This window comes from Falco biarmicus, chromosome 7, assembly GCF_023638135.1.
Source record: "Falco biarmicus isolate bFalBia1 chromosome 7, bFalBia1.pri, whole genome shotgun sequence".
NCBI classification, from domain to species: Eukaryota; Metazoa; Chordata; class Aves; order Falconiformes; family Falconidae; genus Falco; species Falco biarmicus.
The window spans coordinates 28,495,497-28,519,164 of NC_079294.1; the positions used below are offsets into that span (position 1 = coordinate 28,495,497).

General features: G+C 44.1%; 1 protein-coding gene across 1 annotated transcript; it reads right to left on the bottom strand.

Moving 5' to 3' along the window:
- Positions 1-3,080: 3,080 nt before the first annotated feature.
- SYT13 (synaptotagmin 13) lies at positions 3,081-23,272 on the bottom strand. Its single transcript, XM_056347565.1, has 6 exons — positions 22,769-23,272; positions 17,420-17,642; positions 15,392-15,526; positions 13,443-13,756; positions 9,284-9,413; positions 3,081-9,009 (listed from the first exon to the last, which is right to left on the bottom strand). Exons 1-6 carry the CDS (start codon positions 22,949-22,951, stop codon positions 8,705-8,707), a joined length of 1,290 nt encoding a protein of 429 aa, XP_056203540.1. The 5' UTR covers positions 22,952-23,272; the 3' UTR covers positions 3,081-8,704.
- Positions 23,273-23,668: the final 396 nt, after the last annotated feature.

Below are 23,668 nucleotides of genomic sequence, written 5' to 3' on the forward strand. Positions count from 1 at the left end.
TGCATGCTGCAAGTGTTGATACTGATAGTATTGCTGAGCTTCAGTATGTAGAGGTGAAAGCTCTCATAAAGAGGACTGGCTTTTTAATTAACTGGGTCTGGAGGGATCTCGGTTTTCCAACTGATCTTGGGTATGGATACCTGGGAATGGATACCAGTGGATAAGCCAGTGTTACATGAAGTGGGAAGCAGTTCAGCCCTCTAGCAAATGTTTAATGTGATGGATGCATATGGCATAAAAAGTTTTTCGCTTCCCCTTTGAGGCTCCACTGTCATATGGATGCTCATAGTCTTGGATGTCAACCTGATGCCTGAGCTGTGTCCCACTGGTGGCTGTTCTGGTTGCAAGGTGCCAGTGCAACACAGCTTGCTGGTCATCCTGAAGGGAAGGAAATGTGGGTGGAAATTCTGGCCTTGAGGGAGGTTTGGGCTTAGAGGGCTCTAGGCCCAGGGGAAGCATGCGTGCAGATGTGTTGGTCCCCACAGATGATGGGCTGTGCAGAAGCTTTTGTTGTTTCAGAGTGAATGCCGCCCAGTTTTAACCAGGGACAGTAGCCACAGGGGCTGGAAGCAAGAAGCGATTTCCAGACTCAGAAGTGAAAATATCCCAAAATTAGTGATCAAATAGAAAAGGTTGCTTTTAGTGACTTCCTGGAAGACATCAAGCAGTCGGAGTATTACAAACAATTTGCCATTCTCTGGCACCTTTCACTGCCAGTGATTTAATTGATCAGTAAACAAGCCCAGCAAAATTCTGGTGGTTGTCCGGGCTTAGCTGCAATTTAACAGGCTCCAGGTTTGCAAGGCACCTGGCAGCCAGTGGTGGAAACATCATCTCTGGGGTTTTGCCCTTGCTAGTCAATTAGCAGCACATAAAGCAGGACAATGCTTCACTTTCAGCAGCTCAACTGTGTGTAAAGAACCAGAGCAGCTTGTAAAATGCATTGCTGACTGTAATTAATTTCCTAGAAGTGGCTTTGTGCTGTGGACACTGCCATGGTTGGCAGTGATCAGCCTCCTTGCAGATAACTTCAAACCAAGGACTTAAAAGCAAGAACCCTTCAAGCAAAGTGCATGATCTGAGCCAGTGTCAGGAAGGGAAGCCTGCACAAATTTATCTGATCTAGGACTAAAGGCACCCTTCATTTTTAGGACCTCTGATTCTCATGTCAATATGAGTGAAAAGGAAATTGAAAAATTCCTCTGTGATGGTTGTCATAGCATTAAACCTGGTGCACTCCTCCTCCTCAACTCTGCTGGTGTCCAGGACATCCTTCACAGAGATGGCTGTTAGCAGCTGGCACTTAAAACTTGTTTTAGCTAAAAAAGCCAATGTGTTATTTCTTCCTGGAAAGAGGAGGACTCTGGTGCTTGCAGTGCTCAGGGCTTGCAGGCATAACCAGAGGGGGGTTGCAGTGCTTCCTAGGGTCTGTCTTCCCTATCTGCCTCTCCTGCGGCAGGAGGGAAATTGGGCAGCCAAGCACATCAGTGGCTTTAGGCGGGTGCCCCCCAAGCTGTTTAAATCAGAGGGCCCAGGGCAGGCATTGAGGCAGTGCCAGGTCCAGCTCCATGGTGGCACAGAGCAGGGGGCACAGGGGACCAGAGGCTGCTTCTCGCAGAGCTGTTGCCACACAAATGGAGCCACAGCTCATTTACAAGGAGCTCTAAAAAATCTGAAGGATAATCAAAGGCTCCTGCAGAACAGCATATGTGCTAACTAGACTTCTCAGCTCTCTGAAGTCCCCTATTTGAAGTTGTTTTGATTCAAGGGGAAAAACAAGCATCCTGTCTGCACTGCTGTCAGCTGCTCCATTTCTGAGGAGATTGGTGTTCCCTCTAGAGGCATGCAGGGGTGGGAGAACAGCATGGAGATGACACTTGGGAAAGTGACTTTCCAGGTGACTACCTCGAAAACTGGGTAGAGGGTAGGTTGCAGGCCTAAGCTGCCTTCTCAGGGGCTTCTTGGAGCCCCTTCCTTGCTGGGTTTATTCCACATTCAGCAGTCACTTAAGAGTTCAGGGAAGTGGAGGAACTGGCTGCAAACCTCCAGGGCTAGCACTGGTGAAGGGTGCGACACAACTGCTGGGTTAGGTGTCACCCTCCTGGCAGACAGAGGATTATGGGCCAGTCCCATTTTAAATTTTAAATACAGTGGCAGGGGAAAGGCTTCTAATAAATCTGAAGTGACAATGATCAGCAGGGTTAATAGGAGAATGGTTCTGTGGCGGTTATTGCTGCTTTTCAATATGCCATGCTGGAAATTACTGATTGACCCTGCACTAATCCCCTAGGCAGGAAGGATTGTCCCTGGCAAATGCACCACTCATGTTCAGCTCCCAGTGTGGCAAAACCACAGCTACTTTCCCTCCATGTCCATGGCAAATACTTCAGTAGAATCAGCCTCACTGTGCAGCTGACAGGTTGGTGGCAACGCTCTTTGTGAAGCCAGCAGCAGCCTGGGGCTCCCGCAAACTCACTTTGTTGTTTCTCCTCGTGCTTTAACACTGACTGTGATGGGTGAGGGAGTGCCCCCAAACTGTCAATGAAGTAAATACTTCCCATTCCTGCCCCAAAAATCTGTTTTCTCTTACTTTTATGTGCAGGTTTTGATCTCTGTGTCTTGTTCAGAACGAGCTAATTCCAGTGATGGTATCAGGTCAGCTAAGTAGGTATTCCTCCTTAGAGATGCACAGTTTACAGAGTATCATCAGCACCACCTTGAAAGTACAGAGATCAGCAAAAAGACTGAATCCAAACTCACTTCTTTGTTTTGTTTTGGAGATGGAGCCAGTATTTGTGAGGAATCTGATTCCCGGATCCTATTCCGTCACCTCCCTGCAGCTGCAGGAAAGCCTCTACAGCTTTGTTTAGCTGCCACCTTGCTGAAAAAGCCAATAGGTTTTCTATGCTTGGCCAGGATGGGACTCCGTTGCTGAGTGCTCACCTTCTCATTGTACACTCATCCCTTGATGACACCCTTCCAAGGACCTTCTGATGTTGGCTCATCCCCGTGCTTTGCACCCCTGACATGAGCTGCAAGCAGAGGGGTCTTATCCTAGAGTAAACAACGCAGACACACTGTTGATACAGGTTGGAATTATTTACTTGTGGTGATGTACATGTTGTGCTGTTAACATTAGACGCAATGGCTGAGCCTCATGCTCTGTTTTTGTGCTTTGGACTGTGCAAACAGTATAGACTTGACAAACAATATCTGGCTCTGTACAATAAACACACTGGGACACTAAAGGACCAAGTAACCTTCTCATGCTGGAAGGCTACAAAGCACTATTTCACTTTGCTACTACTCTAGTGCAATTTGATTATTACCAACAGAAGAAACAATAAAAGTGTGAAGTATATTTACACATCATGCTTATCTTTCAGCAAATGAATGAAATACATTTTTGGACATAGTTAAATTCTGAAACACATAAAAAAATGCTGCCAAAGCTCTGCCCTTCAATTCAATTAAACTTCAAAGTGACCTTCAAAACAGTGCAAGAAGCGTGGTCCAAGCCTTCTTGTCTCCCAGCCCTTACTAAATGTCATTGTGCTCAACTCATCTCAGGCATCAGGAAAATTTGGGCAAAACCTTGAGCTGTATTTCTAGAGCCCAAATTAAAACCTCTGGGAAAAAAATGGGTGTCTTTGGACACTACTGCCAGATAATACTGATGACAGATGCTAGCAAAATGCAAAGTACTTTTGTTCAAGGTGTTGAAAGCACAGTAATGCTGGGGAGAATACTTGAGCTTGAAAATTTTCCCAGCCCTTTTGAAGGGAATTTTCCATTAATTTCTGATCTATTACCTCATAGCAAAGTGAACATGGTTCCTATCACCATGCAGGGATATCTGGGACAAGAAGTGAGGGGAAAACTGTGCAGTGAAAAAGTGTTACCCTTACAGAAGACCAGCTGCAACTACTCCCCCTTACAACTGGGGCAGAGGACTGAGGGTGGTGATGAGTCTAAAACATCCCAGAGATGTTTTAGTGACTATCAGTGATCTGTGCTTTTTAATCTTGTCTACTGTAGCACAAATTGCCTAAAATAAAAATTTCTCTGGGAAGATCTAGATCTGAGTGCAGGTTGAGGCAAAACAGCATGGTTATAACCTATATTTTAACCAAATAACTCCTTAATGTAGTCACAAGTTACTTTCTCTGGCCTCTGAACAGAGGCCACAGCAGGAGAGCATCTCTCCCATGCAATGCTGGATGCGATGTCGAAGCGGTTTCTCATTTACAGTAGATATGTTGTTCGGGTTTTGTCACAGGACGGGGGACTGCACATCCCTGTCCTTAAATTCACAACTCTCTGGCCCTTTGTGAAAAGGATTGTTCATTCCACCAGGTGGACTGCCCCCACCCTCTGGAGTTTTTATTCCTTTCTCCCCAAAGTCTCTTGACTTCCAGCTTCTTCATTTGAACACGTTATAGTAGGCAGAATAATCAGCGCAACCACCAAATAGCCATTGGAGACCCTAATGGTTGTTTTTGGTCACACACGTAGCTAAAGAACATTAAGTGCCATAACTGGGTTTTTTTTTTGCTTCTTCTCTTCTGATGCAGTTTATAAGCAGCACCTTTTAACTTAAAACATGCTAGTGGTGTTCGCTGATGCTCCTGTATTTACAGCTTCAGGAGCTGAAAACCATGGCTTTATTTCTCTGGACTTACCGCACTTCAGTGATACTTTAACCGCTTCTGTTTCTGAAGCTGCTGGATATGATGGGACTATGCATTTGCAAATACTTTGCATTTATGTCAATAATGTTGTCGTCTACCTACCACAACAATTCCCCCCAGTTTGCTTGGGCCAGTTCAGCACCTCCAGCCCTTTGGATGCCGAGGCTCAGGGGCATACAAGCATTGCTAAACAGGTGATATAGGTGTTCAGAGGGATAAGGGCGAGGCCCTGGGCAGGTGCTGGAATGCAATGACAAACAACTCCTATTAACAGAGTTCAAAAGGGCCCTGGCTGAGCATCCCTGCCCCTCCAGTACCACACGTAGGCAGCATTCCTCCTGCTTGGGACAGCCAGCACCCTTAACTGTGCTTGCTTCTGACCCCAGCATAGCAAATGGCTGCCTCCTTAAATAAACACCTGGCAGCCTTTGTTCAGGCTGAGCTGAAATGCAAGAAACATTCTTTCTAGGCTAAAATGCCAGACAACAAAAATGATCCAGCCGGGAAAGATGCATGTGTTTTCACTCTTCCTCTCTTCCCCATTTAAATTCCGTTGCAGCAAAGCAAGGAGCAACAGTTTTTTAATGCTGATGGCACCACTTTGCTTGTAAGACAGATTTGTTGTTAAGTAGTGTGTATACACATATTTTTCTGCTGTAAAAGAAGACATTATTTTGTCACAGCAAAATCAGATTGCAAGTGGCTATGCCTTTAGATGCTATAGGATTGCCATCTAATTACAGGGTGTGCCAAAATCACCAGGGGCAGAGGCAGATAATGCTGTTTACAATCAGTCACCAAGATGTTATAAAAGGCTCATTAAAATAAGCAGAAGGCAGAACTAGAGAAACCTCTTGGCAGCAAGGCAAATATTTGGCCCTTCAGGCTTTCCTGTGCCAGCCAAATAGCATCGCGCCACATACCATGAAGTTATCCTTCTTATCCTTACCCTAAAAAGAAGGAAGAATCACGGAACATATATGTAGAGTAGGCCAACATTACAGTGAATTTTGCACTTAAAGGGAAATAATTATTCCAAATCTACAGGTATATCTACAGGCAAATCATGAACACAGAACTATTATAATTCTCTGTCAACTAAAACCCTGTGCCTAGTTTATTCACAGTTTCCTAGAGCTTTTTGTTAGTAAACAAAAATCCATAGAGCAGAACAAAAAGTCAGTTTTCTTTTTGTTTAAATACCCTCTAGCCAGTGGAGCAATATCAGAAATTAAAACACTGGGCATACTTAGCTTTTCTGTTTGCTTGCTTGCTTGTTTGTTTGTTTGGCCAAAACGGTCCTGTAACTCCTGGCTATAGCATCTATGAAGAAAATAGCAGCATAAAGATAACAGAGTTTTCAGTGTGCATCAACCTTGTCAGTTTCTTAGCAGAATCACAACATCATTAAGGATGGAAAGGACCTCTGGAGATCATCTTGTCCAAATCCACCCCTGCTCAAAGCAGAGTAAACTAGAGCAGGTTGTTCAGTGCTGTATCCCATCAGATTTTGAGTGTCTCCAAGGATGGGGACTCCCAACAACCTCTCTTGGCAATTTGCTCTGGTGTTTGACCATCCTCACAGTAAAGAAGTTGGGGGGGGAGGGTGTCCTTTGTTTTTTTCATGTGTTCAAACAGTATTTCCTGTATTGCAGTTTGTGCCCTTGCCTCTTGTCCTGTCACTGGACACCACTGAGAAGAGTCTGGCTCCATCTTCTTTTCTCCTCTCCCAGATCAGGTGTTTATACATATTGATAAATTCCCACCCTGACCCTTCTCTTGACCAGTCCGAACAGTCCCAGCTCTTTCAGCCTCTCCTCCTGCAGATGATGCTCCAGCCCCTTAGTCACCTTCGTGGCCAGCTGCTGTACTCTCTCAAGTAAGTCCATATCTTTCTTGCATTCTTGCCCAGAATTAGACACAACACTTGAGATGTGCCCTCACCTCACCAGTGCTGAGTAGAGAGGATCATCCCTGTCAACCTACTGGCAATGCTTTTCCTAATGCAGCCCAAGACACTGTTGGCTGCCTTTGCTGCAAGAGCCTGTTTCTGGCTCATGTTCAGCTTGGTGTCCACCAGGACACCCAGATCCTTTCTGGAAAGCTGCTTTCCAGATGGTCAGCCCTCTGCCCTGCACTGGTGCATGGGGTTGTTCTTCCCCCGGTGCAGGACTTGGCACTTCTGCTTTTTGAACTTCAGGAGGTTCCTGTCAGCCCATTTCTTCAGCCTCTCCACATCCCTCTGAATGGCAGCACAACTGTCTAGTGTATCAATCCCCACTCCCAGTTTTGTATCATCTGCAAACATGCTGAGGGCTCAGTCTGCCCCATTGTCCAGGTCATTTATGAAGATGTTAAACAGTGTCAGTACCACTACCAGCCCCAGCCACTGCTAGTGACAGGCTTCCAGCTGAACTTCATTCCCCTTTTCATAACCTTCTGTGCCTGGTGCTTCAGCCAGTTTTCAGACACTGGCTCTGGCGGTTGCCCTTTGCCAATGGGATGGCAGCCTTCACATGACGGTCTGCTAGGCTTTTCTGACCAAGCCACCAAAATAGGATGGATACTAAATAAAGCCTAGCTTAATATTTTGAATTAAACAGAGGGTCAAGCTGACCCTGCAATATGAAGTTCTCTGAGTTTTTCAGTGCTACAAACTATATGGTTCTATTTTCAGATTTTTGGATGCCTTGTTCCCGTGGAAGTCCCTTAAAGCTGTGCCTACTACTTGAAATAAAGTGGTAGGACAAACTGTTCTTATGGGGTTATAACATCATCACTGCCGATGCTAGAGTTTCAGTCCATCTAGACACACACACAAAAAAAAGAACAGTAAACAGTAACACATTTAAGCCACATCAAATCCTGAAAGCACCCACAGAAAAACAAGCCCTGGAGAGTCTGTCTGGTCAGTGAATTCCTTCTGCCTGGAAGTGATGAAATACATGGCAGTTCTTAAGGGTTATCTTCAAGTAATGCTGGTATGAGGATTTGGATGTGATAGTTAACTGTCAAACCAAAAGCATCAATCAACTGCTAAGGTATGAAATGATCCCACTTCTTTTACCTAATCTTAGATGTTGCCTGGAATATAATTATAGTATTTGAAACTTCCTAGCTCAGGAAAACCAAACAGAAAAGGTGGCAGTAAGCAGAAAGATTTGGTCCAAGTTTCTGGAGGTAACATCAACAATAACTTTTTGACAATGTTTAGGGTCTTCTTGGGTGACACTGTAGAAAGATAGAAGATACAAGTATTCTGCTAAAGGATCCTGAAATATGGATATTTTCAGCAGTTTTCATGAATCCTAAATAAAATGTACCAAACACTCCAGGAAAAAAAACGTAAAGGAAGGTATTTGACTTCTTGTTTGGCAGTGTTTGCTTCAAAGGCTACACAGGATGATAGCGTTGACTGCCTCACACTCTCTTCTTCCTCTGTTTTCTCCCCCAGTTCTGTATCTTTTTCTAGGTATCCATCTACTGCATGTTGCCTTCACTTTCTTTCATACTGATACTTTGTGTCTGCAGTGAAAGTTAGGTTTGTGATCTTCATTTCTCACCGCCTTGTAAAGTATTGTGAAAAACAGTGACTGGTAAAACATCTGCTACATGTTTATGATTGTGGAGCCAGCATTCATCAAAGGACTTGGGTGACAGTGCCAGATGCCACAGAGTGGCTCATATTTCCATGATACCATTGCTCCTCTCTGCTCCTCTGCAGAAACAGGGACTTTACAGAAATGTCAGTGGGCAGGCTAATGAAATTAATTCAAATCATCCAGGCAGCCAAACCCCTTGTTTGAGAGAACCACTTGATTAGGTGAGAGATTGTTCTTTAAATACATTTTCCAGCCAGTTTCCTGGACTAGGATGAGACAGGAAAATCAGAGAAGGTGGTATGAGAAGAATGCTGTGCCAAGCAACTTTGTGGAAGGTGGAAGGTGAAATGCAGCTTATTCCCACAGTTCAGAGGCCTGCTGGAAATCTGGCTGGCAGTAATCATGATGAGCCTACATGTGGAGCTGGTGCCACATAGCTATCTGTCTCCTAGGGTTCCTCAGCATTTCTTCCCAGTGGTTTCTCTCCGTGCCTGTGACGTGTAAGCCCAGGCTGCACTTGCCAAGCACGTGGCTCTGCCCAATACTATCCTGGCTCAGCATTTCCAGCTCCACGCTGGAGGCATGCAGGAGATCATGAGGCACCTCAAACATGATCATCTCATTCCACACAGGGTTGATCTTGTGTTTTGCATGTTTGGTCTGCTTCTTCTTCAGCTTCAAGGACTGATGCCTCAGTGTCACCTTGACAGAAACATCTGTATAGGAAGTGGAGAGGGGCACTGTATTAATGAGCATACAACAAAATGAATGCAAGAGAATTTTAACTGGTGACACCAGACTGAGAGAGAGAACATAAAAAACCTTGATCTTGAGGAGTTTGGTTTTCACTTTTTAGAAATTATTCAAATATTTGGCTTTCTAAGCCAAACATCTGGGGTTTTTCTGCCAAACGCCACCCTTCCCACTTTCTTTTCTAGATTTACATCATAGCAGAAACAAAAGTCTCTCTTTTCTTGCTATTCTACTCACCATTGCCAAGTAGATCTTTCAGCTGCTTGGAATGGAGATTTTTAGCCTTAATAATCACCACCAGCAGGCGATTAGCTGCTGGCAGGTAGCTGATAGAGAGCAGAACCTCCCCATGGCCCGTAGATGGCTCCTGGAAATGGAGACACAGGAAGGGTTAATCTTTTATACAATCTTGGCCATAATATTAGGACAGCTAAATAGTATAATGATGGGTGGAAGGTCGTGGACCGACCAAGTTGTCTCCATGTCTTTGTGTAGATCTTTCCAGTTACACTGGATGAGAATAAACCTGGCAAAGATGTCTGAGTTCGTTCCTCCATGCATAAGGCCCTGATCATGTGAGTGATTGCTTTCTTTTTGTCACTGGAAGGTAACTGCTTCCTAGTATCTACTTTCAGTGAAGTAGTTAGTCAGAAGAAGAGGATCTGGGGCTGAACTACATGCATGCAGTCAGATACTCCTTTTTTGAGAAATAATCTAGCTGCCCTTCATTTATGTCCCCTACTTCCATTACTGCATTTTGTAATTAATGCTTCATTTCAGCTGCTCTTTTTGTCAGGGGGTGCTGAGCAGATGTGGACCCTGGCCCACGGTGCCTAGCAGGAGCGTAGGGCTCCCTGGGGAAGAGCAGGTGATACCCGGGGCTGTGCCACACAGCCAGACCCTGGAGCTGGAGTTGGACCTTCTCTGACATCCTCACTTGGCATGGGGGAGAACCCAGCCAGCTTGAAATACTCCGTGGGATCGGCACAGTATTCCACACTTGCTTCCTGGCCTGTCTCCCCTCAGGCCTGTGAGCTGCTCTCCCTGCTGCCCCTGCAGAATTTCCTCCTGGGCAAATGCTCTGAACCATCAGACACCCACTTCAGGGGGCCACGGTTATTTTTTTTCTTTTTCTTTTCTTTTATTCCTTTCTTCCCATTAGTGATTGGCCTCTTAGCCTCCCGACCTTTCTGCCCTTCCTTCCCACCTGCCCTGGGCAGGCGGCCGCGGCGGGCAAGCGGAGGGAGGTCCCCGCCAGCCCTCGCTCCCACTGGAAGAGCCCCCCGCTCCCTCCTCAGGAGCCCTGGGAAGGAGAGGTGGCCCACACCACTGGCGAGGGGCTGAAGGGGAGCAGTTATTCTCTCGGTGAGTAGGAGCTTGTGACAGAAGTCTGGTTTAGTGTGAGGTTAATGACCCAGAAGAGTCCCAGAAAGCCAATGGCGATTCAGCAGACTCCCTTTGGACTCTTTATCATGATCTACACGCCTTAGGACAGACAACCCTTCTCTGGGCCATTTGTGTGCTCCGCACTCGCGCTTCTAAGTGAGCCATAAATATTTCAAATTAAGTTTTCATCCGGTTACTTGCAACAGGCAAGGACAGGCCCCTGTATGCTCCCCGTGAGCTGATTGACTCTCCAGAAAACATAGCTGTCATCGCTGTCTGGTTTGAATGACTTATTTGTCGTGCACAAATCAAGTGGGAGGCCATTAGCAAGGAAGCCTGAAATTCAATCCCAAATCAGCCCAAGTAAATCTTTTTTTCATGCGCTCAGGTAGCAACAAAAGACTCCTATGCATTTCACTTGCATAAATCCTGTCCTAAATCTAAGTGGATCTTAAAAAAAAAACACCCACACATAAAACCAAACAGAGACCGATTCAAATGGCTATATGTCCACTACGGAAGAATAGGTGTTTGTACATGGAGGGACAAATACAAATACCTCCTCAATAAAAAAATGACAGTTTAGGCAAGTCATAAGCTGCTTTTGTTTATTTATTCCCTCTTTATCTCACCAGGTCCCACTCTATAGCTCTTGGTTAGAATTTGGTTCCTGTAGCTCCAGGCGCAGACAGATACAGTGGATATTGCGGGAGGGGGGGGGGGGTAAGAAGTGGCAGGGCTCTGTAAACGTGCACACACGCACGCTCACACAAACACACACATTGTACACACATCTCTCATCTTGTGCTTATGGCTTTGTAGCTCCTAACATTCTGATCAAGTTTTTGATTAGCCTGTATCCACCTGAAACCAAAACCTACCGTGGTCGATCTCTGCGTGAAGAGACAAAGCCAGAGATCCTTCTTCCCCTTCCTTCTGGGTTTTGTTTTTTTCTTTTTCTTTTGCCTATTAAATCCATAACCTGCACTTTGTGCTGCAACCTTTCAAATTCACACAACCACCAGAGCTTCAGCCTTCCTTTCTGTGCAATAAGGGTAAGAAGCATCTGGTGGTCATCAATGAATTACGTGTGCATAACAAAGAGTTAACAAAAGGGAAGGTGCTATGCAAGGAGCCACTATCATCACTGTCATTAGCAAAGCAGTGGGAGGGAAGGAAGACAAGATAAGGATATCAGTCTGCAATATCTATGCTTTGCATTGCTCACAGGACTCCATGAATTCCTGAATACTAATTACATTACCAGGTAAGCTGTAAGCTCCCCTCCGAGCTCTTTCCCTTGTGTGTGTGAGAATTACTAGGAAGGTAGGAACGAAATTTCTGCCCCTGATGGCTTTTGAAGGAAATGTCAGACTTTAAACAAACCCCAGTAACTTTGTTCCTGGATGGATGCTGTCAAAAATAGCTCCTTTTTTTCTGATCAGCTCTCCCTCACTCCCTCCCGCTCTGGTTCTCAATGAATGATTCAGGATCTGTATATAAGCTATCTGTGCAATGGTTGGCTCTCTCAGGTCCCAGATGACGCAAATTCAGCTTTCACTGCACATCCTCAGCTCAAACTGGGGCACTGAAGAAATGAATGCTGCCCTGCTTCTATGCATAGTTGTGAAGCTGGACCAAGGCAGAATACCCAGAATGTCAGGACTCCATCAGGGGTACCTAAATGACAACTGACCATTGCTGTGAACAGGTTGTTGCTCGGGTGTTGCTTACAAAGCAGATACTACAGTAGATTGGGGTGTGGAGTGGGGTCCATCTATCTCAGTTTTGGAATATAAATTATTATATTGGAATAATTTCTCATCTTTTTTTTTCAGCGGTGGACTGGAATCTCAGTTCAATTTATAGCTATTAAGCAAATATTTAGCCTTGTGCTTGAAGTTTATTAAGCTGATTTCAGACCACCCATTTGTTTCTGTTGCCTCTCTCTCTGTCAGAGGTTTTTTAGAGCAGCCAGCCCTATTAGCATTCAAGTGGCAATCAGATAAATTAGCAGTATTGGAAATCAGAAGTGCTAACTCTGTACTGTGTGTATGTGGCCAACTCAGTGGAGAGCCCTCACCCCTAACGGTGACAGGCAATAATTTATTTCAGCATTCTTAGTGACAACGCTAAGCATTGGTCACCCTATACCATACTGAGTACAACAGGTACCTATTTGTAGTGATGTACTAGTAACAACAATAGTAGAGCCCTGCTGTCATGTTATTAAGTGTATTGCTGCTAGAAATCTGGTTCATGGCAAGGAAAAGAGTCCTGAGGAAATGTGCAAGAAGTTAGCGCACATGAAACATTACTTCAAGTACTGTTGGAATCCTTCCCTCCATTTTCCCTGTCTGTGCAGCTGGGAAGGTATGGATAAGGAAAGAAAGGGAGGTTTTGATGTTTGAGAAAACCAATACAATGCAATGAGGAATATTTTGACATCTCCCAGAACGAATAACACTGGATTGATCCCAGTAAGGATAAGTGGCCTTCAGTTCAACAGTTCAGTCCCAACCATGTATTTCACTCCCAGCTTAAGGCTCCCCAGGGGTGCCACCATATGCCCTACCCTCACCCAGCTCTGCGGAGTCCCTTCGTTCTGCTCTATAGGCACTCTGGTATTTCAGCTCTTACCACCACTGTCCTGCATCGCTAATTCACAAAAACTCACATAACTTTTTCTAGTCATAGGCTTTAAATTACATATATCACTGTCAGATTGTCATGTAACTAAGGGAGGAGAGGGAGTTTTGACACACCTTAACTACTGGCAGCTGTAGATGGAAGGGCTGTGTTGATAGGCCTTTGCTTTCTGAAACAGCTAGCTACAGGCCAACACACAGCAGTGCTGAGTGACCTCTGCAGTCACACATCACCCCTCTAAACCTGGCTTCAAACAAACAAAGCCACACACTGACATGCAGCCATCTTGGAAGAGGGCTTCTTTTGTCTGGACAATTAATCATTAGAGTTTCCGGACTGCTGACACAGCCTGAGGCCATACCTTCTCTGGGGTCTTTAGCCTTTCACACTGGGTTATTCCAAAGGACTCCTCCATGTTAGCAAGGGTCAGTTTGAGTTCACCCACAATGCTGTGCCTGGAGAACTTGTCACAGTTTCTCAGGGTGAGAGTCAGTGTCCCCTCTGACATCTCCTCCTGCGTTAGCGGGAATCGCAGCACCTCCTCCCAGAGGGTGTGAAGCACCTTCTTCTTGAGCTCTGTCTGGGCCTCAGCAATACCAGACTTGCTCACCAGTGTGCCCAGTATGTAGCAATGGCAGCCAGCATCTTGGTCCCCACTCATTCTGCCATGCATAGCTGGAAAAGAAAGATTGATTGTAAGGAACTCCTACAAAAGACAGCCCTGAAATATCTGTGGCAAAATTGCTTATTTAACAAGAACCATAAAATAAAACAGCTGCATAGACATTGACCCATGTTCCTGCTTGTATGGGGCAGACTAAGCTGTGAGCCCATGCTGTAGTGCTTTCCTCATGCTGCACAATGTCCTTGTCCTTCTGCCACAGTAGAAGGACATTATTAGTGTTTAGGAGAGCAAAAGCTGAGTTCAGGGAAACATGCTCTTTTGAAAGATGTAGAGCAGCAAAAAGATGAGACACAGCATGGCACAAGGATTGGCAACTCTTATTTACTTTTACCTTGGCGCAGAAAGAAAACTTCTTACAAAGGTTTACAAAGCAGGATGGTCAGTCACAGACATCAGAGGTGGAAGAGACCTCCCTCTTGGCCCACATCCATTTCAGCAGGCCAGTGTGGGGTATGTCTATGGGTTATTACATTCTGCTTGTCTAACCTCTGCTAAATGAATCCTACAGAAACCATCCCACAGCCCAAAAGATCTGTGTCAAGAGATATTCATCCCTAATTTTATATCACTTTTATGCCAAAAAGCCTAGAGTGAGAATGGCATTTCACACTCCTCTTCAGTTGCATCAACAAAATTGTGCTGCTTTCTCTGCAGCAAGAAAAACATGTCTTCCTCCGAGGGGTCATAAAATAGCATGTCTGTGTGCTCAAAATTTTTGTCCTTGCTGCAGCCAGTCCAAGGACAGCTGCTCCTGAGCTGCCAGGTCCCATGGTTCACAGGGGTCTCCTGGTTTCTTGAGGGAGCAGAGCTGGGGAGCAGAGCCAGATCCTGCCTGGGTGGCCATGGGGCACCCAGGGAGGAGCACACATGTAAGAGAGCCAGGATGACAGCCAGCAGGCATGGGTATCCACCCTGGAAGGGAGCTGTAGGCTTTCTGCTGGCAGGTGGCCCACATCAGCGGCTGCTGTTTAGCACCCTTTCATTTCTTACTTCAGAGGGTGTGATTTGATTAGGTTTCCACAGAGATCTGCACTGTGCATGAATTATTCAGTCAGCTTATTTTACTTTCCCAGAGGAACTGATGATGCTCCATCCTTGAGCTGAGAAACTGTTACAGTTGTCAGTTCCCGCTTCAGAGAGTGACACAGAGCCTGGCTGCCTGGTCAGGCACAGCCAGCAGGACCTTCCTCAGTGGCCTACAAGATAAGTCTGGTATCTCCAGCTCAACCTTTGACTTGCTTTGACAAGAAGCAGTAGGAAGTGGCTCAAGTTGAAGAAAGAAAGTTATAGAGAGGAAGGAGATAGCAACCCCCTGACCCCAAAGGCAAAAGTAAAAAGAAGTTACTTTGTACCATTGTACCACATTTGGAGCTGGAGGAGCCTATTTTGCTTCCTGACTTCTGCTTTTGAGCTGTGCAAACAGTCGTCCCCAAGCCATGCCCTGCATGCTCACTTCAAGCAGTGGCATTGCCAGGTGTTTCTATTCTGCAAGCCCAGAACCAGTGAAACATCCAGTGGTCCCGGGGAAACATTGATTTTAAGGTAGGAGGGGGACTCTATAAAATCAACAGGTGTCTTGTACCCTCCAGAGAGAGAATCACCAGTGGAAGGTCTATGCCCCTTACCTTCCAGAAGGGCCACACGCAGCTCAGCTTTTTGTTGATCATATGCAAGGCAGTAGCGCAGTTCAGGGGCCTGGTTGCAGCTGGCTGCCCTCTCGGGGTTCAAATGCTCTGTGACACAGATGTCTTTTACCACACCTGGAAATGAAAGAACCCCTTTAGCAAGCAGGCATTCACTTTCCAAGGTGAACAAATCCACCCTCTTGTGACCTTCACTTTTCTAAATGTCTTACTATTCCTGCACCTTGTATGCAGGAATATAATTTATGTTCCTTCTCCTTCATCATCATATCTCCTTTTTGCTGTTTTCTCACTTTCAGCTCTTTCTAGAGCACTTGGACAAGCCTTCTGCTCTCCACCACCTTGTGCTCCAACATGGTTCACACGCTTGCCTTTTTATCTTGTGCCTAGGCCAAGGTGTCTAAACTACACTCATTACTTGTTATATTGTTTTATATTGGTTTTAACTCGCTTTGGTGAATTAAAACTTGTGTCTTTGGAATGAGAACATGATTCTGCTTTTGAGCTGCCATGCAACTCTGCATTAGTTCAGACATCTCTAAATATTTTTTGGTTTTAACAATACAGTCTTTGTCATACAGAAGACATCTGCTTCCATAGTGCTTGACCACATTGAAGATAATGAGCTCAGGAAGCTGTGAGGCAGTTTCTCCACATGTGATTTTGAAGTATGCATTTCATACTGAAATAAAGCAAGTTGCAAGGCTGAAGGGAAGCCACAGCTTTTTGTCATCAAAAGCTGTTATCTGCAAGGACCATTCTGATTCACACAGAAAAACAATAGTGGGACATTTCCTCCTAAAAGTCTCAGCCACAGTCCAGACCAGTTCAATGTGACACCAAAAGGAGAATGCAACAATTCTTGCTTTATTTCAGGAATACTTGAGCTATGAAATCAGGCACAGCAGGAAGCAAACTTGCTTGTGCCATTAGCAGTGCAGAAAGGCTCTTACACCAACACACTTATATAAAGCTTTAGCCTACATGCAGCCATCATCCTTCAGCCTCTCCACCCTATAACCTCCCTGACAGCTAAGGATGTGTCTCAAACAGTCTTTCTCCAGTGCAGCTGCTTCCCATGGCACTTTCTTTTCTATACTCACAGGTCTCAGGGTGGAGGGGTGAATGCAGCAATTGTCCTCCCAGAAGGACAAAAATAAAATCTTGAGCAATTTTAAAAAACTAAAGAGTTCTCTTAAAAAAAAACCATGACAGATGGCATTGTGTCTCTGGCAAATCTTCAGGAAGGTTTTATTAATGTGCTAACCATACGAGTCAATTATCCTGTTAAAATACAGCTGTGAAGGTAAAAATCAGTATGGATGGGACCCAGACATGCTGCCAGATGTATATAATAACATTGCGTTTTCTCTCAGGCTCCAAGAATCCTATGCTCCAGGTTTTGGCATTCTACCCTTTGGGCTGGCTGGCAAACAAGAATTCTGTTTGGCAAAAATGCCTGAGGTGTCAGCTTTTGGTTTCACTGCACATTACAACAAGCTGAGACCATCTCACCAAACTGGTGGAAAAAAGCAACACAGAAAATAAAGCAGAAGCTTGAACCTCTGCTGCCAATGTCCCTTGCAAGGACAGTTGCTGTGCAGCTAGCATTTGTGCTGGAGCAAGTACTCTGCCTAGTTTTAGCCAGATATTTCAGCCATACTCTGGCAACTGCTCTCAGTAAAACTACACTTAAATACATGTTTTTTCTACAAAATGTCTGCCTCCAGTGAGCCAGGTTCTTCCACACAGAAGATGTTTAGGTTAAAAAAATTACAATCAGACACCAGTACAGCTTTGTTACCTGAATGTCCTGATGAGCTCCGTGACTACTTTCTATCAAACACATGCATTAAGGAGAGAAGTCACAATGCTCATGATGAGAGCCAAAAGCACCCCATGTCTTCATTTTCACATTTATTTCTCTAACTACAGTTGCATTATGCTTAGAAGAATTACAGATGTACACCTAAAAAAGCAATTGTTAGTCTGAAGACCCAATGTTCCTACCGTTTTGAGGGAGAACAAACAGCTCTTCATTGACTTGTATCTTCATCCTGTTCTCATCCAAACCAATATGTCTTCCAGCAGCTGGTTCTTCTGTTGTCTTCAGGGAGTACTGCGTGTAGTTAACAATTTCAGGTGAAGTTACTACTGGTTTGGGGCCATAAATGTTGGGAAACTTCAGGAGTGCTCGGGGCTGGACTGGCTCTGCAGTTTTCTTAATGTTGAACTGAAAATTAAAACCATGTTTATTACTTTGCACTAATTAGACTCATTCTTCTGATTCTGTCAATGTTAAATGAGCCGAGACAAAGGGAGAAAAGACGGTGCCTCTGGTCATTCTTACCATTATTGTTTCTTGGGTTGTAGAAACCACTGCCTATATGTTTAGAGATTTTCTTGCCAAAGCTGATACCCTTTTACTTGGTGTATGTCTTTTCAGTTTTACTCCTCCACAGATGTTTTGTTGCAACAAGATATGCTCTTATTGTTTGATTATTCCAGCTGTTCCTGTACCAGTTAATCCTTCTTTCACAAGCCTGTGTTTTCTCCTAGCACAGAAATCAGCCATGAAGTTCATTTTGCTATAATTGAGGTATGGTGGTTTTTATTCTGATGTTTGAAGTCAAATCCAAGGTCAGGAGACTATAGCCACCCACAGATTTTGGAACATTTTACGTGAGTATGTAGTAAGCATTAGAAAGGCAAAGGCATGGATCATACAGTCACTTGGAGCACATACGACCATGGTGTAATAAGACAAAGGAGAACCAGTTGAACAAATGAGCCCTGCAATGGCATTCCAAGAGTAGTTGATTCAGTGGCCATCCCAGCCTCTTGGGATATCTCTTGGCACCATGGACCAGAGCTCCACCTGACCCTCAGACACACTTTTCCCCTTTATTGTACTGGGATTGAAATTTGGATTTATGTCCAAATTTCTCCTTAACATTTCAGTTCCCTGATGAATCATGAGCATGGAATAAGCCAAAGAACCTGAAAGATGGTGTAATGCTCAGGCAGCACAAGCAAAGGTTGTCACAAAGTCATTACTGTTATCCCAAAACAATGAAGGATGTTTTAGTGGAATGCAACAGTCCTCTTTTCCTTATGTCCCAAGAAAGAATCCTGTCTGCTCACAACTTAAATAATTCCTCATTCATTTATATTTTGATTCATCAATGGGAAAGAACAAAAGCTGACTAACAAATTACCTGACCCTTGCAAAAGATTTTATTAATGTTTCCAAAACAAGAAAAACAAAAAGCAGAGGTAAAACTGCCATTTCAGTTGATTATTGTGCAGTGGGATTCTTTCCAACTCCACTGCCTGCCAACCTATTCTGTGTTAAGTTTGGGTCGAGGGTGAGCCAGAAAATGTTCATAATTGTAATTAAAGATTTTCATTAGTCTCATTCTTTTCTGTTAATAATGAATGTAGAAGATGCCCTGAAGCACTTGTCTGTGTTGGGACTTTGTGGTCCCAGATCACATGTCCTGAGGGAGCATACCTATTCTTCAAGAAATGGAGCAGAAGAAAGGGAGCAGTCTTGGACTTCAGCTCTTCAGTCTTACTCTGCTTAAGGAGATCATAGCATTACGGTTACATGCACCTGGCACTGGTAAAGTACTAATTAGGTCAGCGACTCCATCTTCTCAAGGCAGTCAGTGCATCAGTGTTTAAGAAGTCTGCTATGTAACAGAATTTTGTCTTCTCTAATTTTAATGGCTCTGAAAGATAAGTGGGTTGAGAAGGAAAGACGTCACTGTGTGCAGTCCCCACCTAGCATTCAGCTGAGTTTATATGTATTATGTAAGTCATATGGTGTGGGTCTGTAAGTGAGATCCCTCTTTTAGAGATGTGAGCCTCATCAGTCCTAAAATACATAGGAAATTTGGAGTTACTCATCCAAACCTTAAATGCAGTTTTCCTTTCTTCTAAAATTAAAGCAGACCAACCAAGCAAAAGATGTTAGGAATCATTAGACAACAGCTTGAAACAGCAGGTTGCTTTCGTTCTACAAAGGCATTACTTCTAACACGCATACAGTCTCTGCCATGGTGGCCAGTCTCTGCTGTTCCTTCTCTCCTGAAGCCACTGTATAAGGCTGCTGTCCTACCAGTCACTGACCACCACACCAGAGCAGTATGCCTGCGTCGCTGTGTGCTGCTAGCATACGAAGCACTTTGGGATCCTTTGAGATAAAAACACCTAAGCAAATGTGAGGTATTGTTAGTACAATCTTTTCTTCCACTTGCTAAAAGCGAGACATTTAGTCAGGAAATCCATCAGCACACAGCAACTAAGAGCTCCACTGGGTCTAAATATTCCTCTTGTCTGTCTGCTCTGCAGAATTAGAGATGAGAGACATATGCAGGCACAGTGGGACCAGCCCACCCCCTCTTCCAACTGCATCTGCCTCTGTTTATTATTTTTGCTGCCAGCTCTGTTCCCAAGTGCTGTCTGCTAATCCAGTTACATAGCAGTGCCCTATGGAAGTTCACTTTGCAAATCAGCAGCAGTATCTTAAAATAAAGAGATGAGGACAGGAGTTCAGATAGTTCTGCATAAAATGCATGAAAGCAAAGAAACCAAAAGTGGCAAGGAGGCTGCAACTGACGCTTCTGGGTCCCTGCCCAGTGTCACTCAATGCACCAGATTGTTGCCATTGCTGGATTTGTTTAGGAATCTTCATTCTGCACTCTTTGCTGAGACTTTGCACATTTACAGCAGTTTTTAATTGTTCTGTAGATGTATCTTTGTGTTCAAACTCCTCCTCCTCCTGTATGCAGGGCATGTCCATGGGGAGCCTCTGACTGTAGCAAATACAAGTATCACTGTCATGGGACACATGCCAAGTGAATAAAATGCGGTCTTGCTTCATCTTTCTTCTGTCATCTCTGTTTATCAGAATCAGTGGCCCTGACAGGCTTCAATAATTAAGTATGTCAAGCACTGAGTAGGACATACAGCTTACTAATGTAGTTGGAAAAAACTCCCGACAGGACAATTTATAAACATAGACACAGATGATAAAACTTCACAGGCTCAGAACTCAATTTGAGATTAATTCCTTCAAGGTATACAGACTGATTCTGAATCAGTGACAGCATAGGAGAATGCATGTTCCTGGCAAGAAAACTATTTTAATTGGAAAGGATTGTTAAACATACGGAATATGCAAACTAAGAACATTTTGCACTTTCTGTGACAGAATGTTCATTCAGCTGCTTTAATCTGGCCAGATTTCTTTTAAAAAAAACACAAAACCAGTAACATTAGAAATAATACTTCTAATTAAAAAGTCTTCAATGCTAAAAGAATACAATCACTCAGGTTATAATGATACACTGAGGGCAGGTTGAATAATTTGATGTGTCATATTGAAAATTTGTGGGACCAATACTGGATTAAGTTGTGGCAAAACTTGATGAACATAGAAATATTGTGAGGACTATAACCTAATATCTGCTGGGTATTTGAGGCTTAATTGGACCTCACAGTGACTTAGAACTGATTTCAGTCATGCAAGCAGGATGACACCCTAGAGGACAAGCACCAGGATGGATTAACACTTTCCCAAAAGGCTGTAGAAAAGAAAAATGTCCGGTCCAAGGATGGACTTAAAGATTTAAGAGGTTTCTGAGCTAGAAGATTACAGCAACAAAAAGTCTGTTGTAGAAAGAGAACAATGGTAAAGTTGTCTGTGAGTAGCGTTGTTCCAGACAACAGGTAGAAAAAATGCTATGCAAAGTGATACAACTGTCAAAGTTACACATTTCTCATTCATTTTAACAGTAAACTTGGAAAATCTCAGCGTTACTATACATCCCTATATACAGGAGTTGGCACATCCCCTGTATGGGTTAAAAAAGATAAGAAAGGAGCCTGGAAATGACATGACAAGACTATCAAAAAGAATAGCAGGAAAAATTAATCCTAGGAAAATGCAAACAGGTACTATAAGGTATTCGCCGTGCTTATGGATGAATGCTCAGAATTAGCAGCAATCTCTTGGGAAGTCCTAAGCTCAGTGCAGATGTTCATCCATGGTTAGTGGAGCCATCCTCCCACCCCCCAGCAACCAGAAGCTCTGGTAATGCAATTCTGTTTATCTGCACCAGATCTTACAATACAAGTAGTAGATTTGGTCATGTTTCCTCAGAATGAACTGCAACAGGAGCATGAGGATTCCAGGGCTCTTTTCTCCCGAGATCCTAAGAGTAGCCAGAGAGAGACTGAATTTGTAATTACAAACATTACAGAGAAGTTCAGTTAGGAATCCTGCTACACTCTTTAAGAATACAAGAATAATAGGCAGCTCAGATAATTAAAAGGCAAACAAAGACTGTTACACAACGGATCACTGGCCTTTGGAATTGGCTGCTATGGCATAACATTTGGTTGAATAGTCAGATGAAAGTGAAAAGGACATAGGCACATACAAGCACCAAAAGCAACAACCAACAGGTAATACTTTCAGAGACTGACCAGTGCTATAGCTCATGCTAAAGACAATAGTCAACCAAGGAAATCAGTCAAACATTTCCCTTTGAAGGGGAGCTTCCCATTAATAAGTATATTAGAAGGGTCTTATAATTCCCCTTGCTCTCTTTTGCATTGACCTCAGGACTGTATCAGGGATTTTGGATTCTAACAAGAAAGACAGACCACACAGGGATGCCTAACATTATCCATACCCTACATTACTCTTACAGTAAGTGAAAAAGCAATTCAGTGTGATGAGATTGTCCAGTTATCACACTCTGGATCTTCATTTGCATTTTGTTATCATTTCAATGCCTTTTTTTAACTTCAAACATAATTAATCCACTCAGTTAGAGGGGCAGAGGGAGGAAGAGGGATAGTTTTCACAGGAAACCAGCTGTTGACAGGGAACTATCCTGCAGGAACCACAGGATCTCGTTAATCTTATTCTTTTAACAAGAGTTAGAGAAATAGCTGCTATAGGAGATCTCAGCAGTAGCTACCTCCTCCTTACAGTGCTGCATGCCACCTGATAAAGTCCAGTCTTTGCTCCTCAGGAAATCATTTCCCTTGTGATCAGCTTGACAGCTAAGCAGCATTTCCAGTCCTTCTCCCCTAGTTTTGCCATTAGCAGCTTTCTCTTTGACAACATAGCAACTGTCTCCTGCTTCGGTAATTCTGTGGGTCACCCACCCCATCTCTGTTTTTCCCTCACACCTCCTCCCATTAACATGTTGTTAGATCCTGAACACAGTGAGCAAATAAATAGGCAGCATAAATCACACGCTGCGTAGCCTAAGAAAGAAGTTGCATTCCCACCCTCTGCATTTAAAGAAAAATCACAGAGCAAATTAGAGACTGTCTTACTTGCTGAACTGGCTGAAGCACACTGGGCTTAGTATTTTCCATGTCCTCCTCTTGGTCCTTTTCTGAGAGTCCTTTCCCAGGTTGCTTGCATTTGCAGAAGCAGGTGAGACCGCAGAGGGCGAGGATGCTAGTTGCAGTCCCTAAGGTAGCCCCCAGGGCTATAACTGGGGCAGATAAAACCATTGTCCTGTGCTGCACAGGAACAAAAAGCAGAAAAGCTGTGACTCCTTCTCTCTGGGAGAGCAGCTCTCCCACAGCCACTCCTATTCCTAGCCTGGCTTCATTCCCCTTAGAAGTCTGAAAACAATTCACTTGTGCAGCAAAGAAAAAGGACCAATCTAGAGACAGAGATAAATCATCCCACCTTTGCTAGGCAACAAGGCTACCTTTCTATCCTGATGATGGAGTTTCTGCTCCAGGCCAGGTAGAGGAAATAGTGATTGTGGTGCCTGCAATCTCCATATAGCTGCAAACAGGCAGTTTTCATTGAAGCCTGTTCTCCAGCTCCACTGGGAAAAGTCTGATGTGTGATAGAGAGGAAAGACGTCAGCAGAAGGGGCTGGGCCTTGCTAGCTAAGTCACAGAAAGTGCATCCAAATGTTTGATCAGCTCTCTAGCAATATTTCTGAGGACTAGCTTGCTTATTTGCTCAAGGTGTTGAATTTTTCTGTCTCAAGGCAAAGATAGTAATTGCCAAAAAGTGCTGGCCTGAGAAGCCCTGTTATGATAACATTGCATGATAGCACTATAGTCAGAGTAAATAAAGCCTGTGTTTAAGTCAGACAAAACTTTCCCATTCTTCAGAGGCTGGGAAGCAAAGACGTGCAAGAATTAGGCACCGTCCCACACCTCACCAGCTTCCCCTCAAAGTGCAGGATCTGAACCTTTTGGATCTGCTTT

Excerpts from the sequence above, each read along its gene's own strand:
- SYT13 (XM_056347565.1), bottom strand. The coding sequence starts at position 22,951 with ATGGTTTTATCTGCCCCAGTTATAGCCCTGGGGGCTACCTTAGGGACT. Across the intron at positions 17,643-22,768 it reads TGCTTCAGCCAGTTCAGCAA|TTCAACATTAAGAAAACTGC; the intron begins GTAAGACAGTCT and ends TTTAATTTTCAG. Across the intron at positions 9,414-13,442 it reads GGCTAAAGACCCCAGAGAAG|GAGCCATCTACGGGCCATGG; the intron begins GTATGGCCTCAG and ends CTCCATTTCCAG.